The sequence below is a fragment of the Ambystoma mexicanum genome, chromosome 12 (genome assembly GCF_040938575.1).
Source record: "Ambystoma mexicanum isolate Mex_15411 chromosome 12, UKY_AmexF1_1, whole genome shotgun sequence".
Taxonomy (NCBI): domain Eukaryota; kingdom Metazoa; phylum Chordata; class Amphibia; order Caudata; family Ambystomatidae; genus Ambystoma; species Ambystoma mexicanum.
In genome coordinates, this window is record NC_090936.1 from 174,739,072 (window position 1) to 174,757,009 (window position 17,938).

At 44.9% G+C, this 17,938-nt stretch overlaps 1 protein-coding gene across 1 annotated transcript in view; it reads left to right on the forward strand.

Annotated features, from left to right (window-relative positions):
- The window catches only part of POLR3B (RNA polymerase III subunit B), a 1,940,302-nt gene that overhangs the window by 1,288,423 nt on the left and 633,941 nt on the right, over positions 1 to 17,938 (forward strand). The window contains exon 15 of the mRNA XM_069628254.1: positions 5,437 to 5,599. Within this exon, the coding sequence (XP_069484355.1) occupies positions 5,437 to 5,599 (163 nt within the window). The remainder of the gene's footprint in view (positions 1 to 5,436; positions 5,600 to 17,938) is intronic.

Consider the following 17,938-nt stretch of genomic DNA (forward strand, 5'->3'; position numbering starts at 1 on the left):
AGTCGAATGCTGCCTTAAAGTCAATATAGAGGGCGTAAAGCGGGGGCTGGCCCTTATTGAACGCCCGAGCTCGTAATATATCTAACACCCACAAATTGTGCGTGGTAGAGAAACCCCGACGAAAACCACATTGAAACCTACTAAGAATATTAGCCTGTTCAGCCCAGTTTTGCAATTCTGTAAGTAAAAGTGCTGCAAAAAGTGTTCCCGTGATATCCAACATGGAAAGAAGTCTATAATTATTTGGGTCCGTACGGCACCCTTTTTTATACACCGGCACCAATATTGCTGTTTGCCATGTACAAGGGATCTTCCCCTGCGCTAGGACCTTTTTAAAGAGTATGGAGAGGAGGGATGCCCAAAATGTAGGATGGTTCTTAATGACAACATTCGCTAGGCCATTCGGGCCCGGCGCTCTGGAAGCTTTCAAGGTTGTTATTTTGTTAAGAATGGCCTCCTCCGAGGGCTCAAAGGGCTGAGGATAATAATTCATCATGGTTGTAGTTATTGGCTCATCTACTTCTCCTGAATTACGATCCAAGAGAAATCTTACCCAAGTTTCCTCTCCAATGGGATTGTCCAGCTGGTCCTTGACCCTCTCTTTGTTCTCCTTCAGTAACTGCCATATGTTACGCGAATTTCCAGAGCAGATGGTTTTCACCAGCCTCTGGTTTCTAACGTTCCTCTCTGTATTTCTGATCTTTCTAATACTAGCACTATAATTATTTTTGGCTTTCCTGGCTTTCTCATAATAGATAGTGTGCGCTATATTTTGTCCCCTGAGCCCCCGCATCTCTGCTCTAAACCTTCTTTTCGCATCACGAATTTCCTTGCTATAAGGCATAATCACACCTCCAGGCTTTGTCATATGATTTTTCCTAGAGGTAGCATGTAATCCTGAAAATCCCAGTATCCATTCCTCTATTTCATTAACATTTAACTGCTCAAAATAGGGGAGAGGTCCCAGGGCCGGATGTAAAAGCGCTTCTGTAGCCTTATTAATATTTCTCTCTGACCAAATAATTCTAGAGCCTGTATAGTTAGTTTGGATAATGCCCGTATTACACTTGAAAGCAGTAGGGAGTGGGAGTTGGAGAGAGCACATCAGAGCCGCATGGTCACTCCATTTATTGGCTATTACCCTCATGTCAGTCACTGTGGATAACATTTCTGGACACATAAATATGTAGTCTAACGTACTGATTGATGTTCCATTAGACCAGGTGTGTTTCCCCGGCCTATCACCCATTGTTCGACCGTTGATCATGGCTAAATCCCATGACTCACACAGTTGTAGCCACCCCATCCCTTCATTCTCTCTTTTACCATGTGTCATCCAGCATCTTTCATTCAATGCAGCGTGAGGGGTGACCAGCTGATCGTCCTTCATATGACAGTTAAAGTCACCCATCACCACTACCGACCGATTCCCAGGTCTTTGAGTCCAAAAGGTCAATACCTCATGAATAGCTTCTTGTAGAGCTTCCCTTATAGATGCTCCCGGGGGATTATAAAGGTTCATCAGTAAAAATCTACTGTGTCCATTATCGTTGGGGTAGTCAACCTCGACCGCCAAGAGATAATCAGTGGCGTTGACCTGGATCTGCCGTGAGTTGACCGTATTGACCACCCCTATAAAAAGTCCCCCGTAAGGACGACCTTTGTCCCCTCTTTTGGCGAATGTCTGATACACTACAAAACCGTCCAGCAATAAGAGGTTCATTGCCCAAGTTTCCTGAAGACATATACAGCTATTTTGCAGCAAAAAGTCCATAGACCCATCTGGTCTTAGAAGGTGGGCAAATCCCCGACAATTCCATGAAACAAAAGAAAAGCTTCAGAGATTCTGTGATATTCGTGGGAGAGCTTCCAGCAATGTTTTGAGAGCTTGCTGTATTTCTGATATCGCCATATTTTTTGGAGCCACTGTATTGTTCATATTTTCCGGCACCACTAGACTGGCCAATGGAGGTTGTGACTTCTCCATCATGGCTACCTCAGTTTCAGTGAGGTCTCTCTCCTGAGGATCTACATCGATGGCAATATCTACAGTTCTCAATTCTTTTTTGAATTTTCTGATCAACTGTGCTGAAGCTAAAAAAGTGCAGTGTATAGCAGAGACATGAGGATTAGGAACCTGTAAGGGTTCGATATACGAGAAATCATCAGATTTCATAACTCTCAGTTGTGGGATGTGATGCAGTCGGGTTAAGAATTCCGAACGCGCCAGCCAGGGATTTTTGCCACTGGGGTACAAATTCTTAATGTAACAAATGCGACTGGAATTACATTCCCCTTCCGAGCAGGTTTGCACGGTCCCTGTAGGCTCAGATGTTTCTGCTATGCCAACTAGGCTGATTTGGTCATCTGTGTCAGCTATAACACTTTCACCTTGGTCAATATCTTCCTGTGTGATGTCCTCTGTTTCAGCCATTTCATACTTTTCTCCTGGCACTAACCAATCAGTCAGTGGTCCCTTTGTTTTTGCGGCTCGTGCTACTGCTCGCGCCTTTCTTTTTCTGATTTTTTTGGAAGTTGGTTCCATAGCTGCTTTAGGTCTCCCACTGGGAGGTATAAATTCTATTGCTGCTTTCTTGTTTTTCAGGGCCCTTTTAGCCAATCTACGTTGTTTCCGCGTGAGATATTTCCCGGGACTATGCACAACTTCTAAGTCCTCTACAGTTATTACTGACAAATCTTCTACTGGGGGGTTGTCCTCTGGGACCAGATTCGAGGCCACATCTTCGGTGGCTGCTTCCATTATCTCTTCAGCTTCTTTCATCTCCTCCATAGTTTGAAGGGCATCCGATAGATTTGCTTCTGTCTCATCCCGCGGGACATCCGTTCGCTCTAATGTCCTCGTGATGATATTAGTGTTTGTCAGTATGCTCCCTACCATTTGCAAAAGTATTTTAAGAGCAAATTGTAGTGAGGCCACAGACAATTGGAGCTCACTTATTGCCATATTGTTGGAGTGCGGACTTAATTCTTCATTATCCTCCTTTTCCGGATCATCCTCCATTGAGGCCATTGCAAGGTTAGGAGATGCAGAGAGACGTCCACAGCTGGGCACAAGATTGGCTTCTTCCAGAGAAGTATTAATACTTTCTGTATGGTGGATGGAATTGTTATTAGCCTTTGCCAAGTTCTGCGTTGCCATCCCTCTCTGGATACTCAAACAGAGGTCCAATAATGAATTATTGTCAATATCCTCATAGTTTGTAGAATTTAACGAGATACTCTCCTTATTCCTTGATTCGGCTATTTCCTCGTTTATGGTTGAGTTGATCTCAAGTGGTGGATTCACTCCAAAAAAATCTGTGATGGCTCCTTGTACCACCGGCGTTGTTTTTAAATTCTTTTTGCGTTTATTGCCTTTCTTCTTATTTTCCTTGCCGTCACTCAATGGCCTAGTCTTGCCTTTACGTAGGTTATACATTGTCAGGGGCGCTTTTCTCCCTTGCTGGATATCCTCAGTGTGTTGATTCCGTACTGGGGTGGATGCTGAATTACCAGTTTCAAGTCCTCCTTCCGATGTGAGGAGTACTAGACTGTCCGCTACCCCCACTAGGTCAACACTACACTGGGGCTGGGGAAATGCACTAGGACTGCCCCGGCTTAGAGCTTAGAGCTTACCTATGGGGACGACTGTGTCTCGTGCCTGCATATTGCACCTTGTAAGCCGCCTTCAGCCGCCTTCAGCCCTCAGCCCCTGCCCCCGACCCCCCCAATCAGAGCCCCTGCCCCTACGATATTACTCGGCAATGTAAGCCGTCACTCAGGCACTCAGGGGTAATGGGATCTAGGATCTGGCTGTACCAGCTAACTGTGCCGACTCCTACTCCAGTCCTGGCACCCCGTTCTCTAATAACCTACTTGTGTGGGTCTGCAGACCGCCGTACGCGCTCCGGACGCTTCAGGATGCAGTCTCTGTGCCCGTGTCCCGCACTTCACTCCCGGCACTCAGGGGCCTCGGAACCTCGGGCCTCGGGCCGAATGCCCTGCGCTCAACTGCGTAGCCCGTGCTTCCAGTGCTTCCTGCACCTGCACCTGCGCCACCCACAGCCGCCAACGGCCCACCGCGGCCACAGCGCAGCCAGCCGCTCGCAGTCCGCAGCCCGCAGCCAGTCACACAGACCGCGGCCCGCCGCCCACAGCCTCCAGATCAGAGGAAAGGACCTACTGACCACCGAGTCCACCGAGTCAAGCCGCACTGTCTCACTCGTTACAGCCGCTTCCGACTCACTGCACTGCCTCAGTAGTGCCCTGTATTTAATTATTGAAGCAGTAAGAAGGTTTTGAGCCCTACTTAGATTGTGTGACACCTGGTTATGCCCGAGCCCTATACCTCCAACTGCGTACCAATACCTTGAAGGTTGCTACTTTTACGGCAAAATGGTTCATTCCCCGGACACCCAATGTAATGTTTGTGGAAACTCGGAGGAATCGATCAGACATCTCCTATTATTATAATGTTATCTGTTACCACTTCTTCCTTCGAGGGGAATTAGACAGACTGCTGCACCTGTGGCATTCTGTAAAAGTACCAATGATTCGAATGCAGTTTATTTCATCTCAAAGTTTCTTCACACGGTTTAGTGAAGATCATCAGCGTTTGTAAAGTAACCTGTGATAAACCTTCCCGGTAACGTGTAATGCACTTTTAGCACCCATGGACGTTGATCCACTGGTTTTATATGAATTTCAAACATGTCCTGTTTATGCTTTAGAAGATTATGAATGTTAGGCCTTTTTAGGTTGTGCTGGTAAATTATGTAATTATTACTGATGTATTTCTGGTTTTAAATTTGTTCTATTTTATATTGTGATGTAAATTGCTTTTATGTTTTTTAAAGTTATGTTTGAACACATGCGTGACACCTCAAGCCAGTGCATTTTTTTCCCATTGCTTACTAGGACGTGTAGTTTTTCCCAATCCTAATTTTGGAACTACAAGCCCCAGCATACAGTGGGGGAAAACATTACTCTAATAAAATAATATATATTGTCTTTAAATTAAGGAATGGCATTGTACAGTAAATAGAAGCTATTAAGGAAATTGTCAATAGTATCTGTGGAATTGAAAGATTTGAAACAAAATCTGAGCCAGCGGAATCTTAATATTTTATTCACTTGCAGATATCATTTTGCCCACATTTACTGCACTTTTTTCAAGCTCGTCACTTTACAACATAATTATCAGTGTACAAGCAGACAAAAAGCCTTTTATTTCAAATATAAAATTAGGTCTTCCTTTCCTCTTAGCTTGGAACTTGTAGTATATTCAGCTGTATATTCCCAAGTATATATATTGTTTAAGTGGGCATGTCAAATTAATTGTGCTTGATTTAGCGACAGCTAGTAGCTGTTTGTGTTCATTTTAATAGCTGTTTCCATCTCATTATGTGGTGCTTACGTGTTTGTTTTCTTTTGTAGGCTTGTGGCTTGGTTAAGAATCTAGCTCTGATGACTCACATCACTACAGATATGGAAGATGGCCCGATTATCAAGTTGGCTAGCAATTTGGGTGTGGAAGATGTTAATTTGCTGTGTGGAGAAGAACTTTCCTATCCAAATGTCTTCCTGGTGTTTCTCAATGGTATGTCATTTAAAAACAAACTTTTTTCAATTATTTGCCTGTTTACTTTTGTACTTTTGAGTTTCCAACTGTCTTGTCAAATGGTGTTCAAAATAACCAGTGCAATTTTAGTTAGCAACCAGAGACGTTGACATTGTTGCACTGGAAACTCCTGCTCGTTGCTGCTTTTGCACGGATCTTGGCACATTTTTCCGTGCATTAACATCCTATTGATTAGTCTGGTCCTATAAAGTTAAAGAATAGATTGGTTTAGAATTCAAATGTATTTTCTGGCTCATCGCATGCAGACATTAACTATGTGGCTACTAGCTAACACAGATTAGCTCAAATAAACTAGAGTTACGACAGAATCCTTTTTTTGTAATTTTTTTAAAAACTTATTTTGACACCTGGCAGACAACAAGGCAACACATTTTACACAACATAAAAGTCTGGTGGCATAATACATTATAACAGACATGTACAACAATAAAACAATATTTCTCTCCAAGCTCATGCCATTGTTCGAGTCCACACATATTCACCCCCTTCTAGAGTCTAGGTAGCAGATACCCATCCGACTGCACCATTTGTGCCAGATAATTCCTAAGAATGCACGTTTTGGCACCTATGCAGGCCACCTTAAACAGTCTGTGGATTGTTATGCAGACCTTACCTATGTTTCCCAGGGACCATGCCTTAGGAGCCATGCTAGGAGAGATTACAGTGATATCTTGTGGAGCGCATGCCACCTGCTGCCAAAACTGTGCAACATGCTGGCATTCCCAGAACATTTGCATAAAGTTGGCGGGTGCTGACCCAAATTTTAGACAAGCATCGTTAGTCCCTGGAGCAATTTGGGAGACCGTAGCCAGTGTGTAATGTAAATGATTTAGTGTTTTGAATTGGATTACCCTATACCTATCTTTCATACGCACAACTTTAGTTCAGACATCTCCTCTTCCACTTTACAACAGACAAGACAGAATAAGTTTAAGATTTGGTTGTTGTACATGGTGAATCATCAGTTAACTTTTATGTTTCAGAAGTTGTATTTTGTAATCCTAAACAATGTTCATGTACAAGGACAAAGGAAGTTTCATGTTATGAAAGAGTTTTGGGGTCCAGGAGGAGACACCGGCTCTGTGATTCAACCTCTAAAGAAGGTTGTATATAGAGCATCCCTCAGTCTTCCTTTTGTGAGAACAGTGGGTGTAGTGAGTGTTAAGCATAGACAAGGTGGCTTTTGTTTCTTGGAGAGCAGAACAAAGGTGTTCCATAGTCCTGGGGACTTTGTACCAGCCTCCCAGGGAGAAACCCTTGAGAGAATCGGCCCCAGAATAAGTGTTTCATGCATGCAGCACTTGCAAGGGATTTGTCACTGTTCCTCAGCATCATCTGAAGGTTAATGTACACAGAGGGAGTGCATAGTCTATGAACATGCAATGCTCAAGCTACACCATGGAGCCAAACAGAGGTCTTATGGTAGTCCCTAAAATCACATGAAGTGAATGCTTGCACTCTGTGCACTGTTGTCGGAAAAGTACAAAGGCACTCAGAGGGACAGAGAAGCTCCAGGTCTACAGCCCTTCATTGTTACACTGCCTTATTCCAACGTTTGTTATTCCGGCATCTGCTTACTTTCATTTTCATGGGGAATTTTGAATTGGTGTTTCCAGTGTGGTTGCAAGGCTAAGTATATGTTTTGTTTGTGCAAGCCCTGCTGTTGAATTGTGGTGGTGTAAGGTTTTCCACTGTGCTGGTCTGGCTAATTGATGGGAAGTGCTATTGGTCTGTAATGACAGTGTCAAGGCCTGTTTTGTTTTACCTCTGACTGGTGCGAGTGTGCTTGCTGTAGCCTTGCCCCTTGTACTCTCTAACCTTGTAAATGGGTTACATTGAAAGCAATGGAGTGAGTCCTTGCTAGATAATGGCGCGGTCATGGGCCCCTGGAGCTTGTTTGGGTCTTGGGTGGCAGGGCTTTTGGGAATCCCTCTATACGGCCTCAAGAGCACTCTGCAGAGGTCAATTGGACTAGCATATGACTTCTGCCTCCTTGTGCTTTGAAGAGGCCTTTTTCCTTAGCTTTTGCCCCACCTCACTGCCTATAGAGTCCCTTATTCCTGGATCAGTGCACATCAATGGGACTATATGTACCAACATCCCTTGGCCCTGTCCCATGACTATCCTTAAGTTCCAGTGACTCGCGATTCTTAGTCTGTGTTCTCTACCATAGCTTGGGTTGACCGGGTATGAGGGGCTCTGGAATACAAGTAACAGACCAGGTTGACAAGGGGGGGTAGAATCCCAGGTGGCCAGGGGAAGGCAGTGGCTACCTGATCATGACCCTGGGGGTGGTATTAGCCGGGAGGATCACCTGGGAGGAGAAGGACCCTAGGGGGACAGGAGTACTCCGTTGGGTGAGACGCAGTATTTGTCTTTCTCAGAGAAAGACATCTCAGTAATTCCAGAATGTTTTACTTGCTTGTTGTAGAGCAGTACTTTCTTTGCTAAAGCTATTTATTTTGATGTTGGTAAAAACTGTAATAATTATTTATTGAGTGTAAGACCCCCTTTCACAAAGATAGCCATATTAATTGGAGTGGAAGCTTCTGTGATCAACAGGAGAAGGTTAAATGCCAATATCAAAACATTACCCTCTGACAGTGGAAATTAAAATTCCCTTGTAAAATAAGTTCTGATTAAACTTCTTAAGAGGATGCTTTTAAGAACAGAAATTAAATGTGTACATTTGAAAATAACATTCAAAATAGAAAAGGTAATTTACACATGGGGCATTGTGAGTTGTAGTCCCCAAAGTACTTGGACGAAGAAGAGGGATACAAAGGCACTGGACTGCAGGTTGAAGTCTAATTATATTAATGACCCACACCTGAGGGAGATTGGGAAGTATAAAAGACCCGCTCAGGTGCAGGCCATAGAGAGCAACAGTGGGAGGTGCATTGATTGTCGTAATGTCACGTTGAAGTTGCAGGAGTTTAGAGACGCTGGTGCTGCTGTGATTTGCAGATTGGATTCAGGCTCTGAGAGGGTCTCATCCTTCAAGGACCCTGTATGCAGAAGTTACGCAGTGGGAAGCGTTGTTCATGGAAGCGTCCCCCATGAAGACAGAGTATGCAGAAGTTGCATGGCGGAAAACGTTAAGTATAAAAGCTTCCCCTTTTTTGAAGAGGGGTTCAGCGGCAGGCGACCACCGGAGTGTCCATGGGGCGAGGAACACTCCATTTCTGACCGGTGTGGGCAACGGGAAGCGGAAAGGAGCAGTTTGCCTGGCTGCAGCAGAGAAGGCATAAGACCCAGAGGCAGCGGAGCGATAGGCGATACCCAGTGAGATCACTATCAATATGTCACCCTGGAACGCTCCGTGATCACCCGCTGGCCAAAGCCAATGCTTTTGAATACCGAACTAATGTAAAGAACCTGAAATGGCAGAATAATAATGCTTTTGAAGGTCGAACTGATACAAAGCAGGTAAAGTGGCCTTATAAGAACTTTGGGAGCAAACAAGAAAGATATCATTACACAGTGTAAAGGCAAGAAGGATTGCCCGAGTCAAAAGAGGCCAATATCGAGGCAAATTTATAAGAACCAATGTTGCCAAAGCCAAGAGAGGGCAATTAAGAAACCATTTTTTTGTAAACCATATTACCAAAGTGAGCAAGAAGGAAGTGTTCTGAAAACCTGAACGAGCATTGTCCAAGCCAAAGAGGAGTGGGTTGGATCAACAAGTCACTGTCAGCAGTTTCTTAATATAAGAGTGGGAAAACAAGAGTGGCAGGAGGGATGCCCCCCTGATAGAAAGTATTCAGGAAGAGAGGAGCTAAACCTGTATTGTATGTGTAACAAGCAGCACCAATGTGTTTCACGTCTTCCCGGAAGAAGTAGTCAAAACTGATATTGTGGAGAGGCTTTGCTAAGTTGTTTGAAGTAATCTTTACCACAGAAGTAGTTGTAGTATTAGATGTGTTCATTGGTCCTGGCAGGCCAGTATACCAGGCAGGGACTTTGTAGTGTTAGAACTGGCAGGTGAGTGGACCAGGTAGAAGTCATTGAAGTACTGTGTTGTGGTTAAAGACTGAGAAGAAGTGGCAAGCCCACTAAAATATATTGTGAACTGTTGGGGAATCATCCTGCCAAAGCTTTATTACAGATACAACTATATTGTGAACTGTTGTGGAATTATCCTGACAAAAAGCCTTTTTTTGATGCAGACGATTTGTGGAAATCTTATTGGTTAAGAAGAAGTTGTGTTAGACTCTACTACAAGTAGGGAGATACAGACCTGCTTAATCGATACTGTCTGCAAGGTACAAAAGTTAAAAGATACTGTACAAGCCCGTCTTCACATATCCTCCCACCTCTCATCAGTAATATCGATTCCCAGGTCTTTGCTCCAGGCTTCCCTAAGTTTAATAAGTGGTGTAGTACAGCGTGGTTGAAGCTGCTTGTACAAAAGGGACACAATGCCAGAGGGAATAGATTTACACATCACAAGGGTCAACAGGGGCTCATCAGGGGGAAGTGCTGGTAACTCTGGCCACCGCTTCCCAATCGCTCGCCTCAACCCAGCATACTGTAGCCACATATAAGGAGGTCCTATCAATCGCTTCCTCAAGTCGGACCAGCCCAAAAAAAGTGCCCTGCTCAAACATCTCACCTAGGGTGGAAAAGCCTCCCGCCGACCATTTTCCAGCTATAGATTCGCTAATCTTGGGGAACCCGGGAATAAAGTTCCATAGTGGAAGGTCTTTGTGGAACGGGCGGGGGCAGCCCGTCCGTTTGCAAATCTTCTCCCAGGCAGGAGTAGTAATGGCTACGGGGCAGAGCGCACCAGGGTCTGTCCAGGTCAGGGGGAGCGGGAGAGAACAGGGTTCCCTGGATCTAACAGCCATCTGCTCAATCTTAACATGTGGGAACGGCTGCTCCTCAGCAGACCAGTATGCGGCATAATGTGCCTGTGCCGCAATCCAATATGCCTCAAAGTCAGAAGCATCCAGCACGCCTCGATCAATCGGTCAAGACAACGTTGACCATTTTAGGCGCACCACGGCGCATTGCCATAAGAAACTATTCGTTGCAGAGCGAAGTTTAGCAAAAAAGTCGGCGCCAGGCCACAGAGGGACGTTAAGGAAGCGGTAAAGGATCTGGGGTAACACTACCATTTTAAGGAGAGAGATTTTGCCTATCAGGGTAATAGGGAGCTTAGACCACAAAAGTAGTTTCTGTTCAAGTTGCTGCGAGTAAGAACCAAAATTACAGACATATAAGGATTCATGATGTCTAGTGATTGTAACCCCTAAGTATTTTATCTCAGCTGGGACCCATCTAAACCCCAACAGATCCGATGGGAATGTCGTGGTGTCAGTCAGGGGGAACAGCTCGGACTTGGCCCGGTTAACCTGAAGACCAGACAAGGAGCCAAAATGGCAAACATCCTGCATGATAGGCTTAAGGTTGCGCTCCGGGTCTCTTATATACAGTAACGCATCATCTGCATAAAGAGATACAATCTCGGGAGCGCCGGTCAGCCGTATGCCTCTTTGGGCGTGTTTGGACCGCATGAGATCGGCAAAGGGTTCTATGACTAGCGCAAAGATAAGTGGGGAGAAGGGGCACCCCTGTCTGGTTCCCCTACCAATGTCAAACTGGTGTGAAAGTATACCGTTGGTGCGGACACAGGTGACAGAATTGGAATATAGCAGTTGTATCCAGGAGACAGATCTAGGCCCAAAATTACATCTCCAGCATCCCCCAGAGAAAGTAACAAGAAACCGAATCAAAGGCCTTATGTACGTCGAGCATGGCCGCAACAGCGCTCGCTTCAGGGTCAATCAGAGATATGACATTAAACAATCGTTGTAGGTTTAGGGCAGTGGACTGCCCTGGGACAAAACCAGACTGGTCGGCGTGTATCAGATGAGGCATGTTTGGGGCAAGACCTAGGGCCAGGACCTTTGAATATATCTTGATGTCGCTATTGATCAGTGACAAAGGGCGGTACGATCAGCACTGTGTGGCAGGTTTACCTGGTTTAAGCAGGACCGATATCACCACCTGTCGCAGTGTGGGGGGCAGCTCAGCCGTAACACAGGTCTCGTCCCAAAGGGCAGCAAGATGGGGAACGAGGAGAGATTTGAAGCCCTTATAAAAGTCCATAGTGAGACCGTCCGGTCAGTGGGCTTTATTAGGGGGCAATGTGTCAATAGCATGGGAGATCTCCTCGTGTGAGATGGGGCTGGCCTGAACCTCCCTGGTCTCGTTAGATAGTATTGATAGTGGTAGTGAGTCTAAGAATGTCCCTATAGCCTCATCTGAGGCTTTGTCGCAACTAGTGTATAATGACGCATAGAAGGAGCGAAACACTTCATTTACTTCCCCAGCAGTGTGGACTAATCCCCCGTCTAGACCTTCGATCAGGGGAATATGGTACCTGCTATCGACAATTGACAGAAGACCCTACTAAGCGACTACAGCAAATCATTAGTCTCAAGGTTGAGAAAGCCAAACAAAGAGGATGGATTTCAGAGAAGGAAGCAGAGTTTCTACTCAATGATAAACCTTGCATACCCCAGTTTTACATCTTACCCAAAATACATAAAAGGATGGAAGATCCAGCTGGCAGACCCATAGTATCAGGGGTCAACTCGGTACTGGAACCCCTTTTACGCTTCGCGGATGCTGTCCTCCAACCACTGGTTAAGAAGATGGCCTCCTACATGCTAGATACCTTGGAAGTCATAAAAGAAGTCGAACATTTGGCTTTTGATCCAGCAACTGAAATGTTGGTAGGCCTTGACGTGGTTGCTCTTTACATGAGCATTCTGCAAATGGAATCCATCGAAATGTTAGAAGAGAAATTGTTATCTGACCACACAGTAGGCACCACACCCATCTCCTTTATACTTTGGTGTGTGGAGATGAGCCTGACTGAGTTATTTTCACTTTAATGGAGAATTTTTCCAGCAGATCCAGAGAACTGCAATGGGGGCTACTTTAACACCCAGTATTGCTAATCTATATATGGAATTTTTTGAACGGAGCAAGATAATGACCACCACCAACCCTTTCTTCAACAAGATCTGTAGCTGGAGAAGATACTTCTACAATATTTTCGTCATCTGGCATGGTTCTAGTACAGAGCTACTCGACTTCTTGCAATGGATCAACACCCAGGATAGCTTCCTTAAGTTCACCTCAAGCTATAGCTCGAGTACCTTGAATTTTCTAGACATTAGCATCTCAGTCAACACAAACTCCAAAACACTGTTCATCAGACTCTTTCACAAACCAACAGATAGGAACTCGTTATTACATTATAACAGCTTCCATCCAAAACATGTAAGAGATAATCTCCCATTGGTACAATTTCTGAGACTCAAACGCAACAGCACCAGCAAAATTGACTTCACTAACTGGAAGAACGCATATGTGACAGGGGCTCTCCACACAGCATCACCAACAAAGCACTCAAAAGAGCAAAAAACAACCATTGCGATTCCCTGTTAGAATACAAAGATCTGTCTCGGAAGATTGCTACTCCACAACCTATGGTATTTGTCAACACATATAGCCAGACCTCGAATGCCATCAAAAAAATGATCTTGAAAAATTGGAAACTGCTGGAGAAAGGTGACAACCCTATCGCGAAACCTGTGATTGCTTTCAAACGGAGCAGGAATTTACAAGAACAACTAACTAGAAATAATATCTCGTTAAAACCTCGTAAACAACTGACATTGCCTGAACAATAGGATCATACCCCAGTTAGAGGTCACTTCCCATGTCAAAATTGCATCTACTGCCACCTGACATCTAAGAGTACAGAGGTTAGCTTGGGTTTACTTTTATTCTGGAAACAGAAGGCACATACCAATTGCAATTAGTCAATGGTTGTTTATGCTATTTGGTGTCCGTGTAAACTGTCTACAAAGGAAAAACGGACAGGAAAATTAAGATCAGAATTGGGGAATATAAGAGCTGTGTTAAGAACCATACAAGCAATGCCCCGTTAGTAGATCACTGGATGGAGAAAAAGCATAGCCCAGAAGATCTCAAATGGACAGTACTATATAAAATAATTCCAAGCATGGACAGTTATCAAGATAAAATTGCTCTTCTTCGTAAAGAACAAAGGATAATTTTCTTGACAAAAAGTTCAGCAATAGGTCTCAAAGCGAAAATCGAGTGAACACCTTAAACTATCAGATATTCATTGGCTGGGTTTTTTCCATGTTTTTTCCACGTTCTATCGGACAACCTACGCAATCCTCTTGAGGTAAATTTACCAGATTATTTCATCAGCCCAATGGCAATATGGTATTGGCAACTCTAAGAGGAATTCCCACTACAACATCATGTTCTGAGACACAACACTGCATGATTTCTACAGCGGTTGATTAACATATCCACAATTGGACAACTAGGAGACATGTACTTTTAAGGAGGAGTCTCTAGGTCTACTCATCAGATATGGAGTTTGTTTTTACCAGCCGGTGTGTGGTATTATTATTCTTTACCCATTCTTGAAGAACGATCAAGCCTTCGTTCTTAGAACGATTTTTTATCTTTCTCTGAAATTCACTGACAAAGAAGTGGATAGGGCGGCGGCATGACACGAGCAGTTGCACTAACCTATCACGTTGCACGTGTTGCAACGTAGATAGTATAAACTGGGGCTTTGATGTCAGGTGACTGACAAGCGATGCACTCACTGCAGTTCGGAACCAGAGGCACTTCCCCATTTCTCCTTAATTGAGGTAAGCCGCTATTCCGTGTAGGCGGTGCCCTAGTCGGCCGGTTCTGACCTCCCTTTAGTGCACTAAGAGTCGACTTGATTTCTACCATCCGCTTGAAGCGTAACACGCTTGGAGCAAGAATGTTAATTTTCTGCTCTTTACTTCCTAGAGCCGTGCCGCATTGAAGGCACTCTGATCCTCGCACTGACCATTTGGCAACTTTGCAGCCACTTCCCAGGTCTAGGCCCCTGCTCTGATGTGACGGTTAACACACCACGAGCACCAGGCTTCAGGTGCTTTTTACGGATTTCACCAGCATTTCCCTCTCTACCAGCTCACCGGGAGAACATGGGCACAGTAGAGGTGTTTGACTTATCTCTCCACTTTCAAACCCCCTTGTGAAGAGGACAGCCCAGCGCATGAATATTGACACTTTCATTAACGTGTAGTCATCCGGCTTTAATCTCCACACACAGCATTAGAGCCTGCCCAGAGTTTAATCAGCACACAGTGCTATGCACAGACAACAAGCCTAAGCATTGTGTTGTTCTAATTAGAGGCACGCATTTCGCAAACCCTTTTTGCTTCCCACTATGGAGCGCCTGAATTACCTGTTTGCCATTTCTTTTTTTATGAGACCACTGTTCTTGTTTCAGCCACGAGTGTTCTGTGATCGCCAAATTTCAAGGCCCTCGCGGAGTGCTGACAGACGTCATACCAACTAGATATCTACTACCTGTTGATAAGATCTCTGTGTACCCACACCACGTGTAACGAATATCCAACTAGTTGGTAAGCGCTTTTTCCTCACAATTTGTGAGCGCTATGCAGTGGGACATAATGGTGGGAACTACTAAGTAATTCTTAGTTCCCACACCTTGTTCTCTATAATCTCTTTGAGAGGGACCTCTACCATATTCTGCTATACATTTGGGACTTTTTCCCATTTTTTGTGATATAGCAGTTCTATAACATATGGATGTGAGTTTTTAGCCGAGTCGTTTTCACCCTCTGTGAATCCCGTTACTGTCTGATCTTTGTGTCTTGCAATAGGATGATTAGTTTTCCTATTTAAGTGGTGCCCAGTTTGATTTAGACAATTGGATGTCTGCCTATTTCACTATGAGATCTTAATGTTGACATATGGTCATTTATACCAATGTCTGTTTACCTTTGCAGGGGATGTTTGTTGCCTGTAGACCCTAAGGAGAACCAATGACTGGCTCTCCACCACTGTTCTGACGCTAGATTTCTGCAGCGCCAGTTTGTATCAAGATCAATTGATGATTTAATTCATGTATCACTTGCCTATGTATATTTGTTGAGCTGTGTCTCGTATAGTGTGCAGACTATATTTCTGTTGTATGTTTTATGTTCCTTGTTAGTGCTCATTGTGGACTACATTTAGACCCTGAGGAATTCCCTAGGAATTTTCTTTTTATGTGTAAGGAAAGAAACATGTTGGTAAATGAAGTTACGAGTAAGAATGAGTATGAGTGATTTCAGATTGTGTGATTGTAGTGTGTGACTGTGTTACATTGCCTGAATTTGCACAACACCTGACACTTTAGGTGGGAGAGCTGGACATAATACCATCTTTCTGGTCGTGGAACCCACCCTTCTACAACCCTACTTGTTTAAACTGACGTACTGACGAACATACCATCCAGTAATGGTTTTTACTATTTATGCATATTGTGAGTCACTTGACTAATTTGTCTGGTCACGTTTCTCATGTATCCTATTTGCATTTTTTCAATCAAATTTTGTACCATTTGATTCATGGTTGTTTGTGTGATTGAGGTTTTGACCTCTACTCCTTTAGGTCACTGTTCAGGCACATAGCCCCTGCCCCAGGTATTTTCTGCCCCAGACACATTGTTGTTGTTTATTAAGGTGCTTTAAATCTTCGTTGAGGGATTGTCAGGCGTGGGCACGGTTTGCCCCTTTAACCTCTTTGTTTTCTGTGGGCCCGCCAATCTCCTGCCTAATCGGGCGAGCCAGTAGGCCACCCAGCCGGTCACCCTCACCGTATTTTCTTGCAGCTAATGGGTTGTCCAGGAATCTACGCTCCGTCTCCGCGGCGTCATAAAAGCCATCCAGGGCCTCCCTTATGCGAAGCAGTGCATACGGTCTTGGCCCTTTCAAGGAGGGCTACTGTAGGATAGTGGCACGTATCGCCCTCAGGATCCCAGACTCTTTGGATATGGATGTACCCCGGATGTAGGCTTTGAAGGTGTCCCATAGTATTGCTAGGGAATCAACAGAACCAGTGTTGACATCAAAGTATTCAGTTATGCTTTCCCCCAGCTCGGTTTTGTAGACCGGGTCCAGGAGAGCGTGAGGTTTAAGTCTCCAGGAGCGATCAGGGGATTGTAGCCCATCCCAAACCAGGGTAAGGGTGATTGGGGAATGATCGGAATACATTCTCAGGAGTATAGCACTTCCGAGATGCAAGTGATCAGTTCACCCGATAAGAGCCAAAGGTCAGTTCTAGAGTGTGAGTCGTGCACCGAAGAAAAGAAAGTGTACTCACGGGACTCCGGGTGCAGAGGTCTCCATGCGTCTACCATACAGAGACTGGACCGCGCCTCCAGTACAACACGGGCAGCTCTTGATCCCAGACCTGTCCACCTCAGGAACCAGAATGGTGTTAAAATCACCCCCCCCCCCCAGGACAGGGACCAACGGATATCTGGCAAGCATGTTCATCAGGTCAAAGTAGAAATCGGGCTCATCTATGTTAGGGTGATACATGTTGAGCAGAACCAACTTCTTCCCAGCAAGTGTACCATACAGTAGCACATATCGCCCCAATGGATCAATGCGTGTGTCTATGGGAGAGTACTGGAGAGATTTATGGATCAGGATCATTATCCCACGTCTCTGGGTAGCGTATTGGGTGTAGAAGCGTTGTGCGCCCCAGTTCTTTGCAAATTTGTCACATACTACCAACTGCGCGTGCGTTTCTCACAAGAAGAGAATGCGGGCCATATGGCGTTCTACATACAACTGCATCTTGCGCATTTTGGCATGATTACCAAGGCCTCTAACAGTCCAACTCAAGCATCTCAACGGTTCAGCCATGGTCAAGTGCCAGTAAGAAGTAAACCCCCAGATAGTACTAGTCTAAGATCATGGCAACCATTGTAAAGAACTATAGAGTAGTGTTTGGTGCCTGCTAACTCTGCCACCCATGCCCAACATTTTCTGAACCCCAACAGCCCACAACCCTCCCGCCTCCCACATCCCGTGCCTAAACCAGGGATGATAAACCCAAAACATAACACATTGCAACACAGCATGGGGGGGGCTGTACTCGCTATGTAGCCCGCCCGCACTGTGGCGGTAGCAAGTAGTAGAGAAGACCAAAAAGGACAATTGGCACACATTAAATGGTTCCCGCAGTCTTAATTAAAGAGGATAGTGAGCTGTAGCAGCGCATGCAAAAGAGGGATTCCGCCCTAGAGTCCAGCGCGCCGCAGGCGTCGCACCTCCAAACATGTCAGAGGGACTTGGCTACTTCATCCTGGATAATGTTGGTCAAGGAACTTTGTCGCTTCTTCCGGAATGGTGAAGAAGACGACCTTCCCGGAGTGTTATA